At 38.3% G+C, this 27541-nt stretch overlaps 1 protein-coding gene across 1 annotated transcript in view; it reads right to left on the bottom strand.

The window, feature by feature from the left end:
* LOC100888531 (activating signal cointegrator 1 complex subunit 3) overlaps positions 1-27541 on the bottom strand; it is a 44325-nt gene that overhangs the window by 13314 nt on the left and 3470 nt on the right. Inside the window, exons 3-28 of the mRNA XM_030995198.1 lie at positions 26814-26921; positions 25763-26352; positions 25263-25374; positions 24019-24229; positions 22725-22878; positions 21039-21164; positions 19995-20195; positions 19293-19433; positions 16519-16683; positions 15582-15830; positions 14681-14815; positions 13280-13471; positions 11906-12130; positions 10931-11050; positions 9811-10062; positions 8922-9098; positions 7705-7930; positions 6905-7158; positions 6237-6405; positions 5362-5453; positions 4553-4681; positions 3329-3414; positions 2687-2853; positions 1600-1745; positions 945-1065; positions 231-373 (exon numbers count right to left, since the gene is read on the bottom strand). Of these exons, the coding sequence (XP_030851058.1) occupies positions 231-373; positions 945-1065; positions 1600-1745; positions 2687-2853; positions 3329-3414; positions 4553-4681; positions 5362-5453; positions 6237-6405; positions 6905-7158; positions 7705-7930; positions 8922-9098; positions 9811-10062; positions 10931-11050; positions 11906-12130; positions 13280-13471; positions 14681-14815; positions 15582-15830; positions 16519-16683; positions 19293-19433; positions 19995-20195; positions 21039-21164; positions 22725-22878; positions 24019-24229; positions 25263-25374; positions 25763-26352; positions 26814-26921 (4691 nt within the window). The remainder of the gene's footprint in view (positions 1-230; positions 374-944; positions 1066-1599; positions 1746-2686; positions 2854-3328; positions 3415-4552; positions 4682-5361; positions 5454-6236; positions 6406-6904; positions 7159-7704; positions 7931-8921; positions 9099-9810; positions 10063-10930; positions 11051-11905; positions 12131-13279; positions 13472-14680; positions 14816-15581; positions 15831-16518; positions 16684-19292; positions 19434-19994; positions 20196-21038; positions 21165-22724; positions 22879-24018; positions 24230-25262; positions 25375-25762; positions 26353-26813; positions 26922-27541) is intronic.

The raw sequence follows: 27541 nt of genomic DNA, 5'->3' as shown, positions 1-27541 counted from the left end.
TATCATCCTAACAGTTGACCGTTAGGAACAAGCTGACTTAGAGCACCTCAAGCCTCTGACAAAGGAAGATTGAAATGGAGAAACAAGGAGATCTGTGAAAATGGGTAAAGTGAAATTGATGTAAGTGTCAACAACATAAAAACTGCTTCATCCCTATTAAACAGTTCTCGCATTGGACCTGTCCCGGTTATCAGGAAACCTGAGAAGAGGTCGTCTCCTCGTCGTCTTACCTGTTGTTCGTCCATGTGCATCCACTGTTTGGGATTGTCATCTCCAGCTAGATAGGAGATGAGATCTAGAGCGGTCAGTCTGGTCTGTCTACGAGACGATACAAAGACCAGAGTTGGTTTGGTCGGGGAATGCACCTTGATGGCTGTGGAATCAAAAAGGAAACATTCTGCTGTAATTCATGCTATATAATGGTAAACTCAACAAAGTCGTCTTACAATGGTGGTACCAGACTTTCTTCCTCTCTGTATTTTACACACCATTAAACATCTTTGGACGAGCAAATACACCTGTCCATTATGATCACTTTCAATGTATTTTATATAAAATATGAAACTAATATGAAGATGCATGCATTTTCTCTGTCACATTCAAAATGCATGTGTCTATTAGCAATGAGAAGTTCCAAAACAAATACATTGTATTTGTGTAATACTTCATTAATTTCATTAATTTCTCTCCATTGCACTTTATTATGCACAGTACTTGTATCAGAGGTCTCTAGATTATTTTCAACATGACGAAATAACGACAGTGGGCCATCGCCGCCATTCATGTCGGGTTTCCGGACGGCTCGGGGGTCTCTAACTCCCATTTCTTGGCTAAGTTACTGCGTTTGTTTTAGTATTCAACATCTGTCCACATAACAAATCCCCTCAAAGTGCACATTCTTAATTCTTTAACCATCGTTAGGGCATCAGAAGCAAAGTATTCACCTTGGAATGTTGGCTTGTTCATCGTGGCCATACGAGGGCAGTAGTGCTTGCCAGGAAACCCACTGATATGAACCTCCAGAGGAACGGGTCGTACAGAGGGACGAAAGTTGAACAGACCAACCTATCATACAAGTGTAATACATTAAAAACAAAATATTTATGTTGACACTGTTCACATGATATACATTGTGTACATGAGATTTGGAGAGGGATGATTTTTGTTTCATCTACATGTATGCTATCTTTTCTCAATTTCAGTAAAGTATCTGCGTGGTACCCAATACTTCAGTCACAACTCACTTATTGGCTTAGATAAAATACTGATAGGCGACTTATCTTTGGGATAAATATTTTACTCCAAGTCTAAAATGGCGCCAGAGCTGGCATAAGCCCATTGGTTTAGAAGCCTTGACTGGCAGGCATGCAATTTTCAAACATATGCAGCTCATAATAAGCTGTGTACCAGCAAACTATATAAGTGCAACATTTTAATGTGACATGCTTATTGTGCATAGTTTTGGAATGGGTATGCGACACCTCAAGGTTTAACTTGCTTTTTAATTCTTAATAGAGCTTTATGTTTATTCTTGAAGCTCTTAACCCTACCCCGCCCCCTTTAATTTGCAAGCTAGAAGCAGGATCAATCTTTCCTTACCTCCTTTATGCCAAGCCAATCGGCCAAGTCTCTGGCATTGGCGAGGGCAGTGGAGAGTCCGATAACTCGCACCTTGCGATCAGTATGGTGAGAGATGAAGTTAGTTCTGGATACAATCACTTCAAGGACTGGCCCTCTCTCATCACCTACAAGTGTGAGGAAAAGAGAAAATAAATTCACATGAACTTAGAGGAGAGTGTCCAGGGCAAAGGTACAATCAATAATGTGTTTAATACAACAATACCTTTAATTTCTGTCGTAATAAATCTCAACTCCCAAGCATTTCTAAATCAGGACCAAAATGTTAAATGTAAATCTTAATTGACCTTATTGCAATGGGACCCTGATTATCTTTGATCTGCTTAATTTATTGTGGAAAAGGTTATAAAACGTTAGCAACATTCAAGTATCAAATGTTTTCAACTATTCTTCTGCATGCCAGTTCATTATAGGTTCAAGACATTCAATTTCATATACATTTACATTCATATAAAAAGACAACACATGTCACAAAACAGTCATGAAAACTGAGAAAAGTTATCAAATTTTATTGATAATTTTGTTATTTTATTATGCATACATTGAAAATATCTTGTTTGCAAATTACATATGACGAAAATTTGAAATATTTATGAATCAAGTCAATCAATACAAACGTATATAAATTCATTGTACAGGAAGAAACAGCTATTAACCTGTTAACTTCTGTATCCACCCCCCCCCCCTCCCCTAGGCTTAATACAGGAGCCAACCAGGGGGGTGTTTCACAAAGATCCTAAGTTTAGCTTATCTTTAAGTTGGACTTAACAATTATGTAAAGCCGTTAGCATGTTTGAACATTTTTTGTAAAAGTTATTATAAAAGGCATAAAATGTTGATTCAAATCATTCATATTTTCTATTATCAAGGAGATTTCATGTTCTTGATGCGGAATTTATGAAAATTCTACTGCTTTTGAACATATTTTACTTTAAGGCAACAAATGGCTCTCCATAATTTTGAAGTCCAATCTAGAGTTAAGTTCGATCTACGTTCCTTGTGAAACACCCCCCAGTTCCTGTAGGCAATGGGCTAACAGAATCCTCACCAAGCAAATGGATCTCGTCAATGACGATCAGTGAGACAGCCTTGACGTAGTTTCTGTTCTGCCAGCTTCGACTCACTCCGTCCCACTTCTCCGGTGTCGTCACGATGACGTCTGCTCTAGCTATGGCATTGGCGTCTGGCGTCACATCGCCGGTCAGTTCTACCACTCTGAAAGTTATGTCACAAGTACAATCGCTTTAAACTCTTAGAAAATATGCAAACATTGGTAATTTTGTCTTAAATATCTGTAGACATTAAATGAAATATGGATTTTTGTAGCAGGGATAAAGGAGAATGGTAATTACATCCTATTTCTTTTCCAAGGTGCAGTCACAAAGATACATGTATATGTCAAGACTATGGAATTGTTGTCTTAAGTGACATCAGATCACCTGTCAGTTCTCTCACTCTAAAATTCATTCATTAAATTTATTCTAAGGACTAAGGTCTAGGGTACAAGTGATTATTTGCAGAAAATATGCAAACATAGGGATTTTTAAAAGATACATTACCTAAAAAGCGAAAGCTCTGAGGAATTGTATGTATCTGTTCTAACCATTTTAAGGACTTTTATGGTTACATTATGCCTGTGGCTTTAAAAAACACAGATCCCTTCAAAACTAAGTACACTTGTTCAACTCACCTTTTGCCCAGTTTCTCCTCCAGTCTGACTTTCCAATCTGTAATTCTCTCTCGGACCAGAGCCTTCAACGGTGCTATGTACACAACCTGTGCAAGATCAATATATAAACAAGCTACTGGGTGATTGTTTGACCAATAAGGACAAAAGCTATATACATGTACACCAACTGATATTACACAGTAGTTCCTTGTTGTTTTGCTAAAGTTTATCACAGATCTTTGTAGCTTTATGGAGTTTGGCCTGCAGGCAAAGACAGTCTGTTAACAGTGTTGGCTCTTCACTGGAAACTGAACATACTAATAGCAGCGCCAAAGTACTGTGCCTTTATTGCAATTTTAAGACCATGGACAGTAAAATAATATTAATTTCAAGTTGGTCTTAGGCTGCTCATTGAACACAGTAAGCTCAGTGAAAAAGTTCTGTTCCTCTATTAAACTTTCATAGTTCAAGATGAGAGTAACTTTAGTTTGGGTTGTTCATGAAACATTATAGAACTTAGTACATCTATTCAATTAGAACGATAGATAGTAAAATCTGTCTGTTGAATAAATCTAGTCATCTGATTGGTTCAAATTGGAGTCGTGATTTTAGCCATGCCGGCAAAAAAACAAACTATGCCTGTTGCCCTGAGTAACGGGCAATAGGTAATGACAAAGATGCCTGTTGCCCCAGGTAACGGACATAGTTAAATTTTGCTGAGATCCCCATTGGTTTACGTGTCAAAAGGTTCTTTGAGCGAACGTGGATACGATACAGTGTGTCTGCAATTCCTGAATGATCGTAAATTCAGGCAACTTTCCGGCGAAGATTAACAGACATGCAGACAGTGTCTCAGATTATCTGTGATGTTTTAACCAATCTTTACTCAAGAAAAGGATAAGGTAAGAATTCTTGGTCGATTTTTGTGTCAATTCGGTATACAAAAGATATATTGACTGCTTTAATTTTCAAGGACTAGCTGTTTCTATACTGGCTCTCGTGGACGTTGCATCCTACCGTGACCCAGTGCCATTGATTAGGAGAGTTTGGTCAACCCGGTTTAATAGAATTGGACACAATATGGAGACTCTTTGTTGGGCAAGCACAAAACAAAAGAATATATGCCATATTACGACCCAGTGAAACCAAGTTGGCCAAACTCATGTGTATAGATGGCTCTGTCATGACCCATCCTATAAAAACAGCCAGGCCTCTCATAGCAGTCCATATATCTATACTATTTACCTTGGTCTTTGGCTGTTCTCTGAACACTCTGAACATGGCAATCTCAGCTGCTACTGTCTTGCCTGATCCCGTAGGAGCACCAAGCAACACATTGTGGTCTGTGTGGTACAGGGTATGGAAGATCTGTGTCTGTGGACAGACAGAGAAAAGGATAAATCATAAACAAAGTTTGTGGAAATGTGGATGTGTGTGATGTGACTGTATATGATGTAGATCAGCAAATGTGGAAATAAAATATGAAATGTTAGGAATCTCACTGTTTGAAAACCACTCATGAAAAACTGAGCATTCTTGATGGATGTCACTTCCTGAACACATTACTCAAATTTATCCATTTTCTTTCATCTCATATCTTATATCCAAGTAAAATTATGATTCTTGATGAACATCCAATCTAATCCGATCCACATAGTATTGTGCCCTTTCCATGGAGTTACAAGCACTTCACAATTTGCTCAACAAAGTTTTAGTAGAAGGGCTGCATTAATAATGTTTACCAGTACACACTTCAAAATGACCAGTTTAGTCACACAAAAATTCATAACAACCGATGCTCTTCAACAAAACAAAACAAAATAAGAGGACCTTTAAAAAAAATTGAACTGGTCAATATTTAAAGTGAAATGGCAAGAAAAACTGAAACTGAATAAGGAATAAGCAGCAAGATAAATACTAGTAAGATAAAAGCCAAAATGTTTGTTTTCCCCATATTTCAAAATGTGTTACACTATAATTCAATCAACCAGTGAGAAGACTGTGACATACATTTAATAGTACTTTAAATATTTTTGCATCAACAAATATCTTACCTGGATAGGATTGAAGTAGTCAAATTTCTGAAGCATCTGATACTGTGCGTTCTTGAGGGCAGTCTTAGGAAGAGGCACAAGGTCCAGCAACTCTGGAAAGAGGATTGAGAAAAGATGAAATGAAGTCAGAAATGTCATAATTATGTACTGTAAGGTCACACAATGTTCCAAATGGTGTTGGTGGAAGGTAAAAAAGTAAGACCAAGGAAAAGATGTAAAATAGACAAATAAATAGACAAATTTGTTTCACCAACTTAAGAATTGTTTATTTTTTGTAATCAAAAATATTTTAGGAAAAATATTTTAATGCTTTGAGGTTTGATTGTGTGTAGGAAGCTGGAATTTCAAGGTGATCACTTGTTTTTACGAAATATGTTGCCAAATACACCATTTGGGGAACTGTAACACTTGAATCCTGTTTATTTATCTACACACCTATCTACACACCTATCTGCAAACCCGATCCAACAGCAGATCTGTGACAAATGCTTCAGTGACAATTACTCCGCAGTCAATATACTACACTTCCTGAATTCCTAACACTATATATATATATATATATATATATATAAATACAACCCTAACCGTCACCCTTCCCCTCATCTTTAATTGATTCGCAATGCTGTAAAGCCTGGAACACTTCTTGGCGAGGCAAATATTGGGTCCCCATACTCCAGCCATGTCCCCTGACATGGAAAAACGATAATCAAGCTTACTGGTGTTAGGTCTCAGCTCAAAGAAAGTTTATTCACCTTTTTTATGGTGTATCTCAATCTCAAATACCAAAAGAAAATCTCATTTTCGTCAGGGTAACATAATTCTTAATTCTCATGTGACAACCCCTTCTTGAATGTAGTCTTTCATCTTCAACCCACCTGTATGTGGAGGATGTCTTTCAGGCAGAATGAGATGCTGGAAAGAGATGGGACAGATAGTCTCCGATCCCAGCCACCGATCTGATACAGCCTTCACGTAGTACTGGGAGGGTAGAGGCTCAAAGATTGGAATGGTGAACACCAGAGTTTGATCATCTCCACTTAGGGCCTAGAAAAAGAATGACATAAAGTTGGCGGTCAGACTACAAAATTGCAAAGGGCTATGTCACATTGAAGCATGTTTGTTCTTTTCGCTTGATACTATGTTTCTCAGACAATTCATAACAAATTTGTATTACCTGTGCAAACCTATTCATATTCAAATTTGTTGTCCAATGATTGGAAATTTGTTTCATTTTGTTTCATTGCACCGGTACTACTAAAAAAGGAGTTCTTATTTAATTTACACATTTGTGTACATTTGTGTACGTATACATGGAAAGAAGAAGAGGGGAAGACCTCGTAAAGGCTTTTTAGATGAATTAATCACAGAATGTGGAGCAACAGGATATAAAATGCTCAAACGGATTGCTCAAGACCGAGGTACATGGAGAGGCACTTGATATAGAATTCTGATTGGGTCACTGAACCTGTCATAAACTTGCAGATCGCTATTGATGATGATGATTTGTGTAATATTTGCTAAGCTGATGATATAAGAATGTTACCTGTTTCTTTTGCAGAAGGAAGTACTCTGAATGGTAGATATGGTTGTTCTCAGGGTCCTCCACCCAGATCCACCATGACTCTGAGCCGGTACCGTGCACCCTGTCGTTCCATGTGAAGTCCGGCGTGATGGTGAGACGCACCCGTAGCACGGTGCGCGTGATGGGCTGGATGGAGGCGTCGAGTCTGATGGCCGGTAGCTGGTGCACGCAGCTCTTGATCTTGGAGCCCATGCTGACATGGTGGACCATCAACCCTGAGGGAGGGATCGCAAGAGATTTGCTAAGGTGTCGTTCACACATGACGTGGGAAACTGCAGCATTTGTTTTTATTGTATATACAGGTAAATGGCAAGGAGGGATGAAAAACTATGGTAACATGGTGGACCATCACCCCTGAGGGATCACAAGAGATTTGCTAAGGCTCCTTCACACATGACATGGGTAACTGCAGCATTCTTTGTTTAATTGAATTTATATATGGCAAGGAGGGATGAAAAACTATAGCTACGCACATCAACGGTCCTATGCATACTCACTATCTGTGTGTTACAAGTTAGACAGATGTGTGAAAAATGCATTTTACCTCATATTTAAAAGAGCTGCTATAGGCAATACGCATACTTCAGAGCCTACACACAGCCTCCAGAGGGCTTAAATTTTTCATATTATACAGCTCACTATGATTCAGTTTAACAACATTAAATTAAGAACATTCTACACTGTTAACTTAATCAAAACATTTGGCAAGATATCATATCTACAGGATTTTGATTCTTCATTATGGGATAGTAGTTTCCTACCTATTTCCTTGGAGTCCATCTCTCTGAGCTTATCTACGGTAAGCTTCCTGCCCTCTAGTTTGCGTAGTATCTCATGAGAGAGCACAGAGAACTGTCTAAGAGGGTTCTCCCAGGCCCAGAGACGTCTATCGATGGACTTGGACAGCATGAGGAGGCTTGCTGCCATCAGGGGCCAGCCTGTACGCAGGGTGATCTCAAACAGGGCTCGGATTATACGGGCTGCATTCTGGAAGAGGAATCAAAGATTTGATTGTTAGGTTACTCAACATTAGTATTGTCTGTTTATCTGCTACCATTACCCTATACCAGTTTAGTAATTTGACGATCATGACCACTACTTTCTCTTAGTTTAGTTTAGTATTGTGTTGATTATGAGTATTCTGTAAATCTCTAAGAAAATGTGGAATTTCAAGAGCTGCGTGTCTTTTCAAAAATCAAAGCAAAACTACAGCCGTACTGCCTTCAGACCAAGCATTAATTCTCAAATCATTATTAAATCAAAATGGTTCAAGAACTTGGATCTATCAAAAAGTAGCCTTGGAACTAGATGATACAAAACCAACTGACAGTCTACATATAAAGTGCCCTAGGAAAAGGATTTAATACTCTTATTACCAAGTTACATACAAAACAGGTCATCATATAAAATTCATGTACGTGCTTTTTCTTTGTCAAAGTATACTACATGAACATATTGATATTGATTGTAATACTTTAGTCACAACAGCAATCCAATTCTACACCAAAACTAAACCAACCAATTCTTGGCCATTTAGGGGTAACATAGTTTTTTCATTGATTTGTCGGCCTCGCATCAGTCTTGTACATGTAGGTTGGATCGAGGTATGACATTTGCAAATGTTGCAAAGTTTCAACAGATTTTGGGATCAGTAACGTGGTAGTTATCTCAAATATGTATAGTTATTTATCTTTTGTTTAAATTTGTTTATATGTTGTTGTTGTTTTTTGATTTGTTTTATTAATGTTGTTGTTTTTTGGGCTTTGCTTTACATAATACTATGAATGCTTTGGGAACTACTAGTATGCTAGTACAAGGCCTAAGGGCTTTATTTATGTAGTTCCCCATTTTCTAAATTTGTTTATGAATTATTTTGTATCTTTTGTATGAATGTACTTTTTAATCGAGAATGAAATAAATGAGAATTCAGAATTGAATTGAATATAAAGTATTGTAGTTTGTGTTCACGTTTACTCACCTGTGCAACATATGCTGAGTCTGAGACGAGTGAGAAGCTATCCACGTTGCCCCTAGAGATGAAGGTCTGGAGGAGGATGTTGACCTTACCATGAGCATTCTCTACTCCACCAGCAGCAGGCATCTCACAGTCATCCTCAAGATGGTCCTGAAGCTCTCGCATCTCATCCTCTCGAACCTGAAATATGGAATGACAAGGATGAATCTTAAAGGCATCGTTCAACAATGTTAAACCTGAGATGCATGGCCCTAAGTGTTATCAGTGTCTATGATATGGTGTAATATTGAAGCCCTACAAAAATTGTGCTTCAAAATGACCAAGAAGTGCCTCAAAAAAGTAAAAATCTTTGAGTGACCAGTTTTACCATACTTGTTTTCCCCAATAGACTGTAATGTTATGAAAACCGTTAGGAAAACACAAAATTTGATTTTGATTTTCAATAATAAATATCTTGATAATCAGATAGGCGTTCGGTTTGTAAAAGTCATGGGGTTCCTGACTGACCTAAAGGTTTATAATTATCATTGCAGCATGAGCTAAATCCAGGAATTTTTTTTCAGAATCTGACACAAAGATACCTAATCCCTTTAATGGTAATCTATAACCAACTTTTCATTTGGCATTAGTGCCAACTGCAGGCCTGTGATTGTGCCAATCAACAGTCTTGGCAAATTAAATGTTAATCAGTGCATTTACATGTACAAAATCTTGGAAGGATTCAGTTCTTTTTCAAATACAGAATTTGGATCTGTTCAAAATCAGGTCCACGGAGAAGAGCTCAACTTCACTCTTGACTGAGTCTATCATCTCTTTAAACTTCTCAATACCAGCACGTTACTTGGTGCAAATTACAACAGTCTGACCCAGGTTTGTTTTTTTGCCAAATTACCTTGATCTGTTCAAACTCCTGTGCCTGTGAGACCATAGAGAACACCTCAGCCTCACTCATGACCGACTTCATCATCTCGTTGAACTTCTCGATGGTAGCGTGCTTGATGTAGAAGTGGCTCGCGACCCTGCCAAGGTCGGTGGAATGAAGGTCACCGGTGTGCTCCACGAAGCGAATCATCTTGGCCTTGTCCAGGCTGCGGGCCGCTGTAATGATCAGGTCGTTCCTGAACTTGGCCAGGCCTGGATCATTCTAAATGTCAAAATCACATAATAATATAATAATAATAATATTCCGCTTTTTTTATAGCGCCCAATACATCGATACAACAAAGTGTCTAAGCACATTACAGATATATTATTACCCCGGTCTTTGGATTCAGGCTTACCCGCACACAATGTATGCACATTCTCCACTCCCTGGGTGGCATTCCAGCCAGTCGCCAATTTACAAGCGCACACTTGCTCGTCCAACCACATTAACTTTCGCATCCTACCAGGTAGGATAATGGGATTTGTACACGTTTATGCAATGCTCAATGATAGTGTATTCATTGAAGTTAATGATTTACAGAAAATTACATTTTTACAATCTGATTTCAAGTAAATACAGATATACAATTTGATCTCATTTAAACATGTGATGAAGTCCTTGTTATAAATATTCATGTATGATGTTATCTGTGATTTTGTATCTGAATAAAGATTCATTTCAACAACAACAAAAAACAAAAAAGTAGTATCATGGAATGTACATGGAAAAGATGTGTCAACAATTAAGTGTTAATTGAATAGTTACACATAGTTGTATATGTAAACAAATGGTTTTGTTTACACATGTTCTTTAGATGTGTCATTGTAATATGAATACATGTAGCTTCTAACAGCAACACCATAAGATATTACCATAAACAATCTTTCATTTTAGTTTGCTTGTGTCAAGAATATGTCCAATAACAATCTCTTCATTTTCTAAATGAATGTACCTATTTAGTATACACCCTTCATAGATTGCTTTTGCATATTTTTAACAGCCCTAATGTCACATTCAGGAATTGCAAAAAAACAACTTCTCTCTGAATCGTTGGCAATGCAAACACTCCTCCTCTGGTCCTTCTTACCTGTGTGTCTTTGTACATGAGGCCATATGCCATGGGGTTCAGGTGCATTCTCACGTACAGGTAAGTGTAGCTCAGCCATCGTACAGCCTCTTCCACATTGCTCACTGTCCCAAGTGCGATCTAGAGAGGGGTATTAAAAACAATCATCAGTATTGTATCATTTATGTACAAGTAATACAGAGTTTTGGATAAATATACAGAAATTAGGAATAGGTATTCAAAATTAAACTCTACATTAAAAATTAAACTCTACATTCACGTTTCATTCGTTTATAATCAATGCTACCTTATTTACTAAACACAAGGTGTGACCCACTGCATAGCAATGAATTGGCACACAAGTCAACTCTCTGCCAAAATGTGGCAAAGTCCAGACAAGAAATAATCTTCAAGTATTTAATATCCTTACATTGGGACATCAACATCCCAAGATTGGTCTGAACTTTCCTCACTTCTGCCCATAACATTTACAAGGCACAGAGGAGACCATTTGGCTGTATCAGAACTATGGTAAAAGTTGAAGAATTAACTTCACCTAGTTTAGAGATGTATATTTAGTAAAACCATAATAATGATGTCATTTGGTAATTTTTTTAGATGACAGCTATCCATAGGAGTTATTCTTGAAAAATTAATATACAGTCAAACCTGTCTATAGCAACCACCCAAGGGAAGCACAAAAAGTGGCCTTTGTGGACAGGTGGTCTTAGTACACAGGCTCCTTTATTACATGTTTCAATGAGAAACAATTTTCAAGGGAAACCAAAAATGTGGTCTTTGTAGACAGGTTGTCACTAAAGCAGGTTTGACTGTACTAAAAAAAAACTACAAGAATTCTGTTACCTCTGCATTGAGATTATCTGCTAGACTGTTGATGAACTGACTCTCGATGGGGTTCTGCCTCGTGATGAGACTCAGGTAGTGATTGAGCTTAAAAAATTAATATACTAAAAAAACTAGAAGAATTGTGTTTACCTCTGCATTGAGATTATCTGCCAGACTGTTGATGAACTGACTCTCGATGGGGTTCTGCCTTGTGATAAGACTCAGGTAGTGATTGAGTTTCTCATGGCTCGTGATGATGAAACCCTCTCCATAGCTATCATACTGAGGGCGCCCCGCACGTCCAAAGATCTGAAGGACGTCCAGGATTCCCAGGTCCTTGAAGGCACCCTTGTTGGCATCGTAGAGTTGCGTGCCCTGGAGGGAAAAATGTTATAAAAGGAGAAAGATGTACAGTCAAACCTGCTTTAGTGACCACCTGTCTACAAAGACCACATTTTTTGTTTCCCTTGAAAATGGTTTATCATTGAAACATGTACTAAAGGAACCTGTCTACAAAGACCACCTGTCTCCAAAGACCACTTTTTGTGTTTCCCTTGGGTGGTCGCTATAGACAGGTTTGACTGTATTTGTTACTTGGTTATTATTTGTCACGCCCCTAAGCTGACTCCATACCATTGTCAAACTGACAAAAAAAAATTGTTTCGGGATGATGTAACTTTCATTCGGTCTAGTGTTAGTCCCTATGGAGTGACTAACGTACAAATGAAATAAGAAAGATGTATTTGTTACTTGGTTATTATTTTTGACGCCCCTAAACTGACTTCATGCCAATTTCAAACCAACAGATTCTTTTCTTTTCGGGATGTAACTTTTCATTTGGTCTAGTGTCAGTCTCTACGGTATGAATAACGTATAAATGTGCAAGCCCAAGGTATTTTATCCTGATACAGAAACACGAAGTTGCAAACCATCCAGAGACTCTGAATAAATTGCGTTATTTATTAATTAATTATTTCATTACAAATCTTTATTCTCAGTTTTCTTATGAAGACTATAACTAATTTTCTTATAAAATTGAAGATATTTACGGCGTATATATTCATTACTGAATGAACGCCATTAAACATTTACCAAAAACAACAACTTTTATCCTGATACCTTACCAACAACATTACAGATTTTACATTTTGTATACGTAATGATTGTACTAGGTTGTAAGCCTCACTGATTGAACTTTTAGTATTATTTACTGAAATAGAAACTGAACGACAATGTGCAGTAATTTTCAACCCTTTCTTGTTTTAATAATCGGTATATTTTGTGTAATTTCTACCTAGCTTTAAATGAAAAGCAACAGCAGAAAACCACATTAAGGGATTCCTTTCCAAAGAAATATTTTTGTGGAGAGTACCACCATCAATCGCTTCAAATCTGGACTTAAGATCTGGTGGAAAGATGACCCAGATAAATATGATGACAACCAAACCAAATGAAACTATTGATAGGAACAACAGTCTAAAGACTGAATAATCCTGGATCAAGTGAGTTACAAGTGAGTTATACCTTGATGATAACAGCATGAGCAGGTAGATTCACACCCCAGGCCAATGTAGCCGTACAGCATAACACCTTGAGATGACCAGCAGCAAAGAACCTCTCTACCAGGTTCCTGTCCTGCCTCAGCATCCCGGCATGGTGGATGGAGAATCCATCGGGGAAGAGCTCTCGCATCTGCTTGTTCCGAGATTTCATTGTCTAGACAGAGGGGTTTCATATAAAAGATATATGTTATTATTATTATTAAGTATTTGGCAACACCTGTGCCTGGGAATCGGAAAGCGAACTGAATCACTGTAACCCTCAGGTCTCTCCTCCGGGTATAAGTGAACATGGACCACTACAGCTGGTTTCCCCTACTGCGAATAGTGCCGTGGGTTCTTTACGTGCAAGGGTGATGACTCTCCTCTACATGGGGCCTCCATTTAAGGTCCTATCTGAGGGATGGAGTGTTTTCCACTTAACATACTAGCCTGCGTCTATGAAACAGGGGAGGGGCACGTTAACACGTAACGCAGGCTTCAGTCATTAACCTGGGTTGGATTTGAACCCACGATCTTTGGTTTGAAAGGCATACCCTTTACCGACTGAGCCAATTCTCCTCCTCAAATATAAAATCAGAAATTTGAAACATGCTACACTAACAAAAAAGCATCATTATTTGAAAGAAGATTTTGTGGAGACATTTCTTTCACCTATTAAAGTTGGTTGTTAAACATGCTACATGTACCTACCAACTGAAAGATTGCTACTTCTAAAGATCAGCTCCAAAAACCTCTCAAGGCCCATTTCTTTGTTAGAGAACTCAAGTCAAATCAAAATTCTCTTTTATAACTAAAGCAGTAGTCTTTGTTTCACGGCCCATGGTGTGAAGCCCATGGTAAATTCAAGGAAAAGACCCTCCATCAAATTCACGGAATTTGTGATATGGATATAGACATGGACATAATGGATTTTAAAATACCGGTAATAGTCAATGTTTTGGTAATCCAATTTCAAATGCTGATTAGTTGCTCTTAGTTATCACTGCGTGTAATAGGATGCATTCTGTAGATATATTCTGAGGCAGCCTTTATGTTCTGTATGCAAGAGAAATATAGAAATATATAGGGAAATTACACCGATCTCAGACAGACCGAGAGACCACCGCCTCAGTTTCAGTGGTCATTGCTGGAGGAGCAAGAGTGAAATCATTTCACAAACTTTTCAGGGAGCCCTCAAGAGGCAAACGCACCAGAGGGCACCCAGCAATGACTTACATAGACCAGTCAGTAGAAAAAGACATCTGTCTACCAAGGCAGGAATTCCCAAAGATCATGGAGAATAGAACTGATTTGAAAAAGCTTGTCAAATCAGTGCGAGTAGGCTCGTCCTAGTAGTATGCAAGAGAAAATGATTTTCCATTACCTGTTTGAGGGCTGACCCAAATTCTGGTGTCTGCTGAGGTTGGAACATGCCGATCTCCCCGTTACCCTTGGCCGTCTCACGTAGGTACATGGCGGTGTGAACGGTGGCATTCCTGGCGTGTACAAACACCATTACCTGTAACACAAGAGTGATAGAAATGTTGTAGTATCAAAGAGATGGTTGAGTTCTGGGAAGAGGTGAACGATAATTTGTGAGCGTTGTCCTTTGTATTTTGAAAGTGTGGAAGAACATCAGATAAAAAATGTTCCCTGAAAAGCATGGCTTTTGATCTGATCTGATCTGATCGATTCCACCCCATTTCTTTCACAATGCAATCGCATGATCAGAACTCAACTTTATCTTTAAGCACAATATGTATATGTTGCAATCATAGCAGTCTGAACAATGGCATTCCTGGGTTGCACAAACACCATCAACAATGGCAGATAAAGTAACAGAAAGATGAACAGTTTGGATTTGTCGTGAACAAATTAGTAAATAAAATTCTGTTTCTAATGTGTGTACAGACAGTTTCATTTGACAAGAGATTTTTTTTTCTTCAAACGACGGGCATTTCCATCTTTCGACGTTATCTATAATGCGCAAACAAGAGCTAATTTTCTGTGTGTGAATAAACCCATGTGGCTTTGGTGCTACTTCTTTGAAAGGGGTTGTTTCTTAATTAGAAAAAAATTAATGCTATCTATATTTAAATTTTAGATTAGCACTAATATCCTTTGGCAAGATATTGATCTACATTTGCCACTCTCAACCCAGGTGATGTAAATGGGTACCTGGCAGAAGTGAATTCCTTGAAATGCTAGAGCGCCTTGGAATAGAATCTCTAGGTAAAGGGCGCTATATAAATGCCTATCATTATTATTATTATTAAGATACATACCTGATGGCCTCTGTCCACCAACTCTCTCACTTTCTCGTAGCACACATGGTCCATATCTCGCCTCTGCTGCATGATGCTTGGCGTCTTGATCCCGATGAAGGTCTGGCCCAGGGGTACCGGCCTGAACCTGGTGTCGAAGAAGAATAGTCCGATGTAGGGGTTGACGTTGAGGAAGCGCGCCACGTCCACGTAGTTGGGAAGGGTGGCGGAGAGACCTATGATGCGTATCATGCTCTGGGAAGACTCAACCTGTTTGGATTGTGAAAGGAAAACATCTTTATTAAAGCCCCACTGCACTACTTACAGCTACTTGCGCCCTCTATAAAGCAAACAATGCCTAATTGGTGACCATTGTTCCCCCATGGTTCCCTTTTTCTTATGTTAATAATTGAGAGCTCATTTGATGAGATAACCACCCATCAGTGACCATGCAAGGAGGTCTAATCCCTCCTGGCCAGAATAGTGCAGGTAGGCAGGCTTTAAAGGAAACAGTCAAGATTTGAAATTAGATTGAGTATTTGTCCCATTCTGCTGGATACCCCATTATATTGAATCAAGTAAATAATTCAATTCACACACATCAAGTGGCCTTGACTATCAAAGATTCATAAGTTTCTTATTATTGGTCCAATAATGTTCATATTTTTGCTTCAACATGTTTCCTCCATTTTTCTGATAAAAATGTCCATCTATATTTGACATATTGGATTGCCATTGAATGTCTGTATCAGGAATACCAGTTACTTTAATCCAAATAGCCCGAAGAGGTCATTGAAGCCCCATACAAAACCACAAACCCTGAAAACCCTGAAACAGAGATGTACATGTAACAGGGCCTGAAGTCCTGCAAAAGCATGATAACAGGCATCCCTGCTTTAATATATCGATTTCTGAAATGCAGCGGACAAAAGGGACAGGTTTCTTGGGGGCACTTTACCTGTCTCAAGGTGCGAGCGACCAGGCTTTCGATCACAGCCCCACGGTCATCATGAAGGAGATGGACCTCGTCGATGATGAGGAGTTTGACCAGCTGTGTGAGGGCGACATCACCAGTGCTCTTACGTGTGACGACGTCCCACTTCTCTGGAGTGGTCACCAACATCTAGACAAAACAGAAACTTTTTAAATTATCGTCTTCCCTTCTGATCTGTGGTATATTAATTCAGCCTTAGAATAATAATTATGTATGGATGAAAATTAGCAATTTGATTTGTCCTGAAGTAGAAACCAATAAAGATATCTGGGCCCTGTATTGATATCAATCGCAACCTACAGTATGTACATAAGAGATAGGAGATTGCAAACTTGTGATTGATATGAGGACTTGCAATTGATTTGGATCAATCGTAACTTTTTGTAAGACGGGGCCCAGATATATATAGAAAATTTTAACTTTGAAAGATTTAAGATCCTAAATTTGACTCATGAAAGTTCATTTAGTATACATAATTACCCTCTAAGTGCCATAGAAGGGGTAACACATTTCTGAACCGTTGCACTACACCATAGACATAATAGAATGGACTATCGACGAAGCAGTTTCTTTGATCCTATGAGTTCCACCGGCAAGGTTTAAATTTCGCGCCGATGCAAAAACCCAGCGGTGGTCCCACCGCAACCCGACAGCTGGATGCGATCACTTGCGCAATCTTTCATAATCGCAACAGCAAGCTCGCGACTTGGGGTTGTTCGCTGCTCCTTCAAATCGTTGAGAACCTAGTGTTAAATAGTACGAGCGCTCTCCGCCATGCGGTCGTAGCGAACATGTTTTCGTCTTTGTGCCTGACGATATATTATTGTTGTTTTCAGCGTTGTATTTATACTAACAATTATTATTTATTTCGATGTGTGTATTGTTCCATAATACATATTTTTCTCGTACTTATGAGTCATGTTTTGTTTATAAAGTAATTAGAAGGGCAGGATTATCATTAGATGACATAAATAAGGAAGAACTTTATGATTATGATGGGCAGTCCATATATCGACATAGCAGACGACGGAAATGTTGAATATTTTGCAATGGTCAATTCCCAAATTTACGGACACAGATATTTATCCTAATTCCTAGATTCTCAAAAAAAACGTACACATATAGTAGGCCTACATCAAGATAAAATAAGATAAAATCTGAGGGAAGAAAAAAAAAAGCAGTCACTCTCGGATTAACAAGTCCAAAATATAACTTGAAAAAAACATGCACCCGCCGATCTCTATCAATGGGACTACGTGTGCAATTTGGATTAGACAAAGGCACGGCAATTTAGTGGTCATGATGCGAAGAAGTCACGCATTACCACAGATTTTCTGAGCACTCACGAACACAACCCCATTCTTCCAATGCCTATAAAAAAAACGCACGCAAACGCAACAAATAACGAATGATTGTATTCGACAAACGAAGGATTTGTGATCACCACAACGTCGTTGGTTTCACAGAGAAATTAACGGAAACAGGAGAAAAAAATACTTTTTAAACTGTATTTTGTAAGCTCTTGTGGTGACTTTCCTTGCTTATATGATGAGTTTGCTACACACCAACACAAATTCGTAAAAAATCGAAGAAATCACCGATTTCAACGGCTTTTTTTACAGATTGGCGAGCATGAACAGGACGTAAACCTCATGTTTACATCCGGGGCACTATTGACGTAGTATTTAGCTGCGCATGGGCAGAAGGCTCTCCTGTCACGATTCATTCATGAAATGAGAAGCGCAAATCGTGGGAAGCATTGGTCAGTGCGAAGCGACTTGGCCGATAGAGGTCGGCAAAATCCCGGTGGATCTCATAGGACCAAAGGACCCTTATCGGAGCTTATCAAAACATGCCCGCAGCGTTGCGGTCAGACTTAAAACATAGAAGAAAGTAAGACATAAGAACAGGTGGTAGCTATCATTACTTTTACTACTCTTGCCGTCGAAAGTCCATTTGTATTACGTCTATGACTACACACATTTACATCAATAATCAAAATGAGAATCAGATTTGTTGATGTAAATGTGTGTAGTGCATCAGTTCAAACATGTTAAATATCATGCTTTGATATGAATTCACAAAACTTTGGATTGCTTCCTAACATTTCAGGAATACTGTACTTGTCATGTGTGTCATTAAGAGTTGTGACAAAATGCATACATGTAGGTATGTTTTTAACTAAGTTGGAAGCTAACAATGAACTCTCTATTCAAGGCTTCTAATGGAAAACCAGTGTGTTTTCATGATTTAATTCTTAGTGAGTTGCATGTCTCCAGTAAGCTCTTTTACAGACAGACTAATGGGGCGTTGCAAGAAAGTTGTGATTGATATTTGCAATCGATTGCAACTCAACTTTCTTGCAGCGCCCCACTAGTCTCCTAAATTTCTTAGGATTTTGTTAGGATTAAAGTTTTAACAATTAAATTAAGTTAAATAGATCTAGATTTTATTCTCTCTCTCTCTCTCTCTCTCTCTCTCTCTCTCTCTCTCTCTTTTTTACTGAGGCATTGCAAGAATGTTGAGTTGCGATCAATTGCAAATTGGCATTTAATCGTAAGACTTATGCTTGATTTTGGGGATTGGCAATTGATTGCAACTTTCTTGCAACGCCCCATCAGTGGTACAATGCAAGGTGCCATATTAACACATATTTCAATGTTTGTATGTCATTTTTTTTAGTTTTGAAGTTATAGGGTAAACAAACTCTCTCACACTATTGCTACTTGAAATGTTACCTGTGTTTTCATGATTTCATTTTTAGTAAGTTGCATGTCTCCTGTAAGCTCCTTCACAGACAGACCAAGAGGCGCTAGACGGGTTCCAAAGTTCCTCACCATCTCGGCTGCTAGAGCCTTCATGGGAGCCACGTATACAATCTTAAAAAGTATAGAAACAAAAATTGAACATGAACTACCGGTATTCAGATACTGGTAGAAAACCACAATACACAGAGCAAAAGATTCAAGACTAAGTACAGTATAAAGGTCATGTACCAGTATCATTTTATTGTATCAAGACACAGATACAGATTTGAATGTACATGGCCCAAAAATTTAGAAGTTATACACTTTTAACAATTAGCAGATGATAGGAAAATACAGGCTATGCTACTGGAAATGCATGAAAGGAGTTCATAGGAATAATTAGATGAAAATGGAAAACAAACAGAGAAACTACTGTATGTGAAAGAAAGATGGGAATAGAGGGGGTAAGAGAGGGGAAGAGATGGGGGGAGAGGGGAGAAAAAAAGTGAAGAGAGTGTACAAGAAAGAAATATAAAAATAATAATGCTTACTGAAAGAAACTATAAAGATAAACAAAACATTCACTTCTCATTTGTATTATACATGTATGTCAGACTTCTTCGAAGTACAGTGTACATGTATGAGCATTAGTGCAGTTTTAGTACAAATGAATAATCAAAATATATATTTTACCTTGAATTCATCCTTTTTGATGACCCCTTGTTGAATATGTTTCTTGACCTCCTGCAGGATGGTCAGCATGGCAATGTTGGTCTTACCCGCACCAGTAGGGGCACAGATCAGAAGGTTCTCATTGGTGTTGTACGCTGTCTCAAAGACCACTGACTGGATACGGTTTAGGCTCTTCATTCCCTTGAATGCGATGCGCCCAATCTAAGATGAACCAAACAAAGTAAGGAAGAAAAATCAAAGTAAGAGAGGGAAGCCTTCCATAAAGAATGTTAACACTGGTGTTCTAGGTCGTTTAGAAGATACACATATTTTAATACTTTACTACGATTAATAAACTTACTAATTTTCTTTTTTTTAATAAAACTATTTTACTACAAACTGCAGGTTTTAATTGATCATTGGTGTTCCTCAAACTTCTAAAGAAAGCACATGACCACATGTTTTAGGCAAAATGGAAACCATTAAAATGTAATAAAAGAGAATTTTCACATCTCTTGTATTTAGGGTTTCTGAGTGTGTTTCAGGAAGGCAGATGGGGGATGCCATATACACAAGCTAGTGAAATTATGTTAAAGTATAATATTTCAACATGTCTATCTGTTTGAAGATTTGTTCCAAGATTTTTTCGAAGATTTCTTTCAAGATTTGTTCTAAGATATGGTCCAAGTTCTGGTCCAAGATCTAGTCCAAGACACACTATGGTAATTACAGACAAAGTGATGCTTTAACTGTATACTCATCTGTATCATATTTGTATTCTTGTTCCCAGTAGTTTGTTCTTTCTTTCTTTTTCTTTTTCATCATCCTTTGTTACGTGTAGTTTGAGCAGTCCTAAAATGTACTCTTCAAAACTAAGATAACTGTAAACTACAAAGCCTGATACAGGCTTTCCAATAGTTATTTAATTTCATTTCTCACATTTAACAATTTTTTTATTTCTATCCATGACATATTTGTAATGATTAGTATTTGTTTTGTTTATTGATTATATGTTATATTTTCATTTACATATTTTGAAATGAATAAACGAACAAACAAACGCACCTCATCAAGCTGTGATATTGGGATGAGATTCTTCCCCACACCGACAGGGGCTTGGTCTGCTGGGGGTATGATAACCTCTTCATAGAGCTTGGTGGCTGACTTCTGAGCGCCAATTGGTAACATCATCTGTCAAGCAAATAAAAGATTTTTAAAGACACCCAGTAGTTAGCTCCCATGGGGAATTCAACACCATTCGGATGTTTACCCAATAACAGGTGTTGTCAATCACCAGGGTTAGCCTTGAGTTATATGACCATTCGACCTTATGTAATGCTTTGCTTTTCCCTCAACCGATCCGAAGCGGGATCTGAATCTAGACTCTTCGAGAGATAAGGGGGTAATTCTTGACTGGCCAACAGGTTTGCTGTGTGCAAATTTGTACTCCCATTAATGGTTTTCTCACCAAGTCTGGTGTCAGCGAATTATGGCCTTCTGCACATGGAAACTGACGCGTGACTCCCTTTAAATGTTCTCCAATCAATCCAAGCATAAGTGTAACGGTACCTGCATCAGAGCTGAATCGATGTGGATTTGGTAGTAATTGTGAATTTGTAATACAGTGAAACCTGTCTATAAAGACAACCCAAGGGAGACAGGTTCCTTTAGTACATGTTTCAATGAGAAACATTTTCAAGGGAAACAAAAAATGTGGTCTTTGTAGACAGGTGGTCTTTCTATACAGGTGGTCACTTAACCATGTTTGACTGTACCTCCCTCACTGTATACATTTTGACTTGTTCCACGGTAAGAGACTTGTTAGAATTGAGCTAAAGATATTGCTTTACTTTTCAACATTCTGAAACCATCTACCCTGAACGTACACACTATAATAAGTTTTGTTTTTGGGGTGGTGACCACAAAGCAGTATAGCTTCATGAGGTCTACAGGGATAAGTCTTGTCTAAAAGGACTAGATAATATCTAGAGGTATGGGTGCAAAAGTGATCCCTTAACTCTGGATCACCCCGTTTCCAAGACCATCACTTTATCCGAAGTCAGATGAGCATAACAGTCTTCTCAATGCAAAATATATTGCATATTAATTATTTCAATGCAAAGTTATGGATGAGACTGTAGGAAGTTACATGAACTAATTTGTTAACTCCGGTAACAATATTTCATCAAAGATATACACTTCAGGGTTAAATATGATGGTTGGGAATGGGTTTTAGGTTAGATTAATGGTAAGGATTAGGGTAAGGTGCAGTGCTGGGTTTGGGGTTGAGGTTATAAATTTGGTGAACATTAAAGTGACGGGCACCAGAGCCATGTGTCCTAGAACTGTTGTAGAGGTGTTGTGGACGAGTGGATATGTCACCGTACTGTGGATATGTCACCGTACTGTGGATCACAAGGTCCGCGGTTCGAGTCCCCCTGCAGCACTAATGTCCTTTGGCAAGACATTGATCTACATTTGCCACTCTCCACCCAGGTGTTAAATGGGTACCCGGTAGGATGCGAAAGCTAATGTGTTTAGATTAGCAAGTGTGCGCATGTAAAAATGACGCCTGGCTGGAATGCTCCCCAGGGAGTGGAGAATGTGCATACATTGTGTGCGGGTAAGCCTGAATCCGATGACCGGGGTAATAATATCTATATCTGTAAAGCGCTTTGAGAGGGCCTCCGGTTCTGAAAAGTGCTATATAAGATCTAGCTGGTATAATTATTATTATTAACTGATTTTTACCTTGGCACCTGCTATGAACGATGAGGACAACTGTGCTGTAGCAAGAGAGTCGTAGACGTTAGGATAGAACTCCTTGGGTGCGCCGCTGGATCGTTCTAGCCCCAGCTTGGAGGTGAAGAGAGGGGTGCGTTTGGCATTTTTCAACGCCTTTTCTCTGATAGTTGGAGGGAAAAAACGATATTAACATTAAAGGTAATACAAAGTTTTGGGAATATTTGAAAATTGGGTGGTGGTGATTCTTTTCAATTTTTATATATTTGGATACCCCTGTGGATGTTATATAAGCACTAGAAAAATTAGCCTCTCAAACACTTCTGCTTTCAAGAAAAATTGAATATAAAAATTTACCGGTGCTCCCGGTAAATTCTGATATATTTCAAATAGTGCCGTACGGCCGTACAATGGTAGATGCGACCATGAACATTTCAGAATATGTAGTTGTGATATATAATTTCCAAACGGGAATAGCTATTCGGTCGATATTAGTCAAGAAACATTGTTTTATAGCTTAATTAATATCTTGACCTTGAGAGGGAGCTATACAACATAAAGAGTTTATTATTTATAATTTCATAACTTTAGATTCGATTTCAACCGCGACTACGCTCACTGGATATTGTAGGGTCACATATGCTTCCAATATGTTCATTTGAACCAAATACATGACCCCATACCAAAACTTTGTATTACCTTTAAGGCCACATACAAGCTTTGAACACTTAAAGCCCCACTGTTCTACTTGTACAGTGTAGCTACTTGCTCTTTCTATATAGAAAACAATGCCTAATCGGTGACCATTGGTCCCCCATAATCCTCTTTTTCTTATGTTAATTGAGAGCTGAGTTGATGAGATAGCCACCTGTCGTTGACCACACTGTGTGGTCTAATCCCTCCTGGCTCAACTAGTACAGCCGGCCTTTAAATAATTATCTTCAAAATAATCATGATGAGTTTTATCATACATTTTGACGCTACTGCTACAAATATCTTCATAACTGAAAATTGGAAGTATGAATAATGGTGTGTAGTATGTACTCGTTAAATCAATGTTAAATAATTTTCATTAATTCTGTAATAAACTGTCACTATTAATTGTACAACCTTTTTCTCAACAGATTTAGCAATTCATAAACAATGTAATTCCCTCACTGTGTCAACAATTTTTCCAGTTTTCAAAGGTATAGGACATCCCGTTCATAACAACACTTTTTAATCAAAGTCCTCTTTGCACTAGAGTTCGAGTGGATTGTAGAGCATGGTACATAAAACAATTCTGTTGCCAAATCAGTCATACCTCTGTGCCTTTAGGTATTGAGGATCAAACGCTTCATCGCTTCCTCCTCCTCCTTCTTCTCCTCCTCCACCTGAAGATTTGGCTTCTTTCTTAAGTATTTTCTTTTCTTCTTTCCTCAGGGCTTTCTCCAGCTCTTTATCCCTCTCCGACTGGATTGTGACTTGGGTGGCATAGGAAGGCTTCTGATTGCCATGCCTCTCTCTACGACTATCTGTTCAAACACAACAAAATGACAAACATAAGCCCACAGTGTATTAAATATAGCTAGAGTCTCTTTTGTGGTGGGCAGGACTTCACTGACGCCATTTAAATCCCAAATCCTGACCTCTGCAACATCGCGAACGCAAGCTATAAGCACCAAACACTTGCGTACTAAAACAAGTTCGGCTCAAATCCAATTTATAAAAAAATTAATATTTATTTGTAACAATATCGGACAAATTTTACAATATCAATGATGACATAAATATACATTATAGTATTTTGATACTTATTTACCTTAGCTATAACCCTATAAGCCCATATTCCTTGAAGCTGTCCTAGATAAATCCAACAGACTTGAACCTAAAATCTTCTCTTTCGTTTTTAATCTTTGTTCAAATTGTAATTGATTTGTGGAAGTGCAAAATAAATAATAACAATATCAGGTCAATATTTGCTTTTTCCTGAGTTATATCAATAACAGCAAGTATCAAATGTTTTTCAACCTTCCAGTCTAATTCAATAAAACGGCATCTTTCACCTAAATAGAGGTGTTGTGGTCTTGTGGAGAAGTCTCCAGTCTGTAAACAACAAGGTACAGAGTTTGGATCCCTGCTGCAGAACCAGCGTCCTTTGGTCAGACATTAATCTACATTTTTCCATACTGCACCAGGGGCCCCGTCTTACAAAGAGTTGATATCAATCACAACTTATTAGCGATTGATTTCAAGTGCAACTTTGTACATAAAAGATAGGAAACTGCAAACTTGCGATTGATTGGAGGACTTGCGTTTGATTCGGATCAATCTCAACTCTTGTAAGACACGGCCCAGGTGATGTATTCAAGTGGCTAGGATTATTCCTTGAAATGAACCGTAGACTGGTAGGGGTTGCTCGAGCTACAGCTAGAGTAAAATTATCCATGAGCTCTTTAGAAGCACATAAGGGAGTTATATGCACTGTACAAGAACGAAATATTATTATAATTTTTAAAATTATTACCATTATATAATAATAATACATATATTTCTATATTACTGTACCTGCAGCTATCCTGGCCATGCTGGCCTGTGTGGCTGCTGCTACAAGATCAGTTCTCCTGGCAAGGAGCTGCTGTATCAGCTCAAAACAGTCAAACCCTAACAAGTCAAACAACTGGAAGAAGAAGGAGAAATCATTTCAGTGTAAATCTAAAATCGTTTGATAACATGATACATAGGTTTGTTTTATTTTAGTCAACTAAACTCCTGTATGAAATATTGGCTTATCAAGATGTGGTTTTAAAAAATAGCCTTTCTTCTGCCTTACATTTCAATATCAACATAATTTTTTTGTCAATACTTTTCAATTGTGAAATTGGTTACCGAGCCTGAGATAGACACGGGCTGGGGTCATACATGTATATGAAAATGTACATGTATATTACGCCACAAACTATTGTAGTATTCAAGAGGTTAAATCTGGTCAATGCATCAGGGCACAAAGGCTCGTGAGTCCACTTTCTTCTTGAATATCTGTAAAAATGTCGTAAATGTACACTCACATCCGTCTGGAGTTCATCATTCGTCTTGCCAGAGGTCAATTCCACCAGAAGCTTGCTGCACAAGCCATCCACTGTCAGACCGATTGCACTGTGTCCTTCACTTCCTACCGACTTCTTCACCTCCTTCTCCAGCCACTCCATCTGGGCATTAGGCTGTAATCCTTTGGTCCCTTCCCCATCCTTGGGACTAGGTTCGCTCGCCTTAAGAGACACAGCTGCATTGTTCAAGCTGAACTGGACGTTGAGCGCCGGAGACGGAGGGCGAGGCTCCGGGTCAGCACTCAAGAAGTGATCTGTGTCTATGGCTCTCTCGTCGAACGAGAACCCATAGCCATGACCAAATTCCTTGGCATTTTCCTCCTCCTCAGATGTGCTAGGATTGAACAGCGCCCTCAGGACCTCTCCAGGGACGTGGGAAACGAGGACCTGGATCTCATGCTGGATCTTCACCAGGAGATCTTGTTGGCATGTGCCGAGTTTGGAGCGCACTGCCTGTATTTCATACTGTCCCAGTGACTCAGACTCGTATAGGATCTCACAGAAGCATACTGCTGTTGCCGATACTTCCTCAGGACTCGCATCTGCTCCAGCTGGAAAAAGATGTATGATGCAGAATAAAAAGATATTAGAAGAATGATACTAAATCACCATTATCCTTCAGCCCATTAATAATTTTGCCACAAGTCGTTTTTGCATCGATCTAAAACCATACAATTTATACGAAATTATAATTAAAAATAAGATAAACATTAGAATAAATGTTCATTTTGTTTAATTATACTGTAATTTCAATAAACTTTGGCCTTTGACTTGCAGTGAAATCTAGTACATTGTAATGCAGTTTCCTAAGTACCGGTAATACAACATTTCATTCTAGTCCATGTGAACATGCAGTTCTTGAGTTATCATGAAAACAAGAAGAGACTGTGTAATAAACATACATGTATACATAAATTGACCTTCTCAACTGTTTGCATGTTACATGTATGTTCTACAGTATTGTCTTTTATTTTTTTTAATATTTCGAGCCACAAAATCACTTGATATTTACCAACACTCCTTGCAAGCTGAATAACATTTCGCGATGTTCCGGTGACCTCACTTTTGTTAGCTGATGTATGATGCAAGATGGCTTCACCAAGCTCTCTCCAAGTCAGACCTGTGTATAATCACCAAAATAGATTTAATAATGGGCTATAATAATATGATCTTCTGTGAATTATTATTCCATCACATGTCAAAGTATTGGAGTAAATCTATTTAACAAAAATGTGAAACGACACATATTCCTTTTTTATAACAAACCGTGTCAATTTACCAACAATACGTCAAAGTTGTGATGCTACAATAGGATTTTGCAAAGAGGAAACCAATTTTTATATATATTCTTGTATCGTTGTTGTATCATGTACCGGTATGCCATGTTCGAGGAGTAGATCTGAAATAACATCACTTTTTTCATAACGCTCACAAATTATTTTTCACCTCTTCCCAGAACTCAACCTTCTCTTCAAACATGAAGTGCCTTTATGAATTTTGCAACTCTTTTAATGTGGGACAGGGTTGTTATATCAAATTACTAATTAAATGTCGCCTTATTCCTACAAAACAATTTGTGTTTTTTAAATTTGATGTCCATGTAGCGAAACAATATTTGTCGAAGTTAGAATAATGGCAACAGCCCAGCTGGACATGTTGGCGGTCATCAAGCTATACCCATGCCTATCTATGAGACGGACTCAGTTATTCAGCAGAATGAAAACAAAGAATGGGCTACTT

This window comes from Strongylocentrotus purpuratus, unplaced genomic scaffold (assembly GCF_000002235.5).
Source record: "Strongylocentrotus purpuratus isolate Spur 01 unplaced genomic scaffold, Spur_5.0 spur5_scaffold_21, whole genome shotgun sequence".
NCBI lineage: Eukaryota > Metazoa > Echinodermata > Echinoidea > Camarodonta > Strongylocentrotidae > Strongylocentrotus > Strongylocentrotus purpuratus.
Note: the sequence above shows the minus strand (reverse complement) of the source record. Positions and strands in the feature narration are given on the sequence as shown.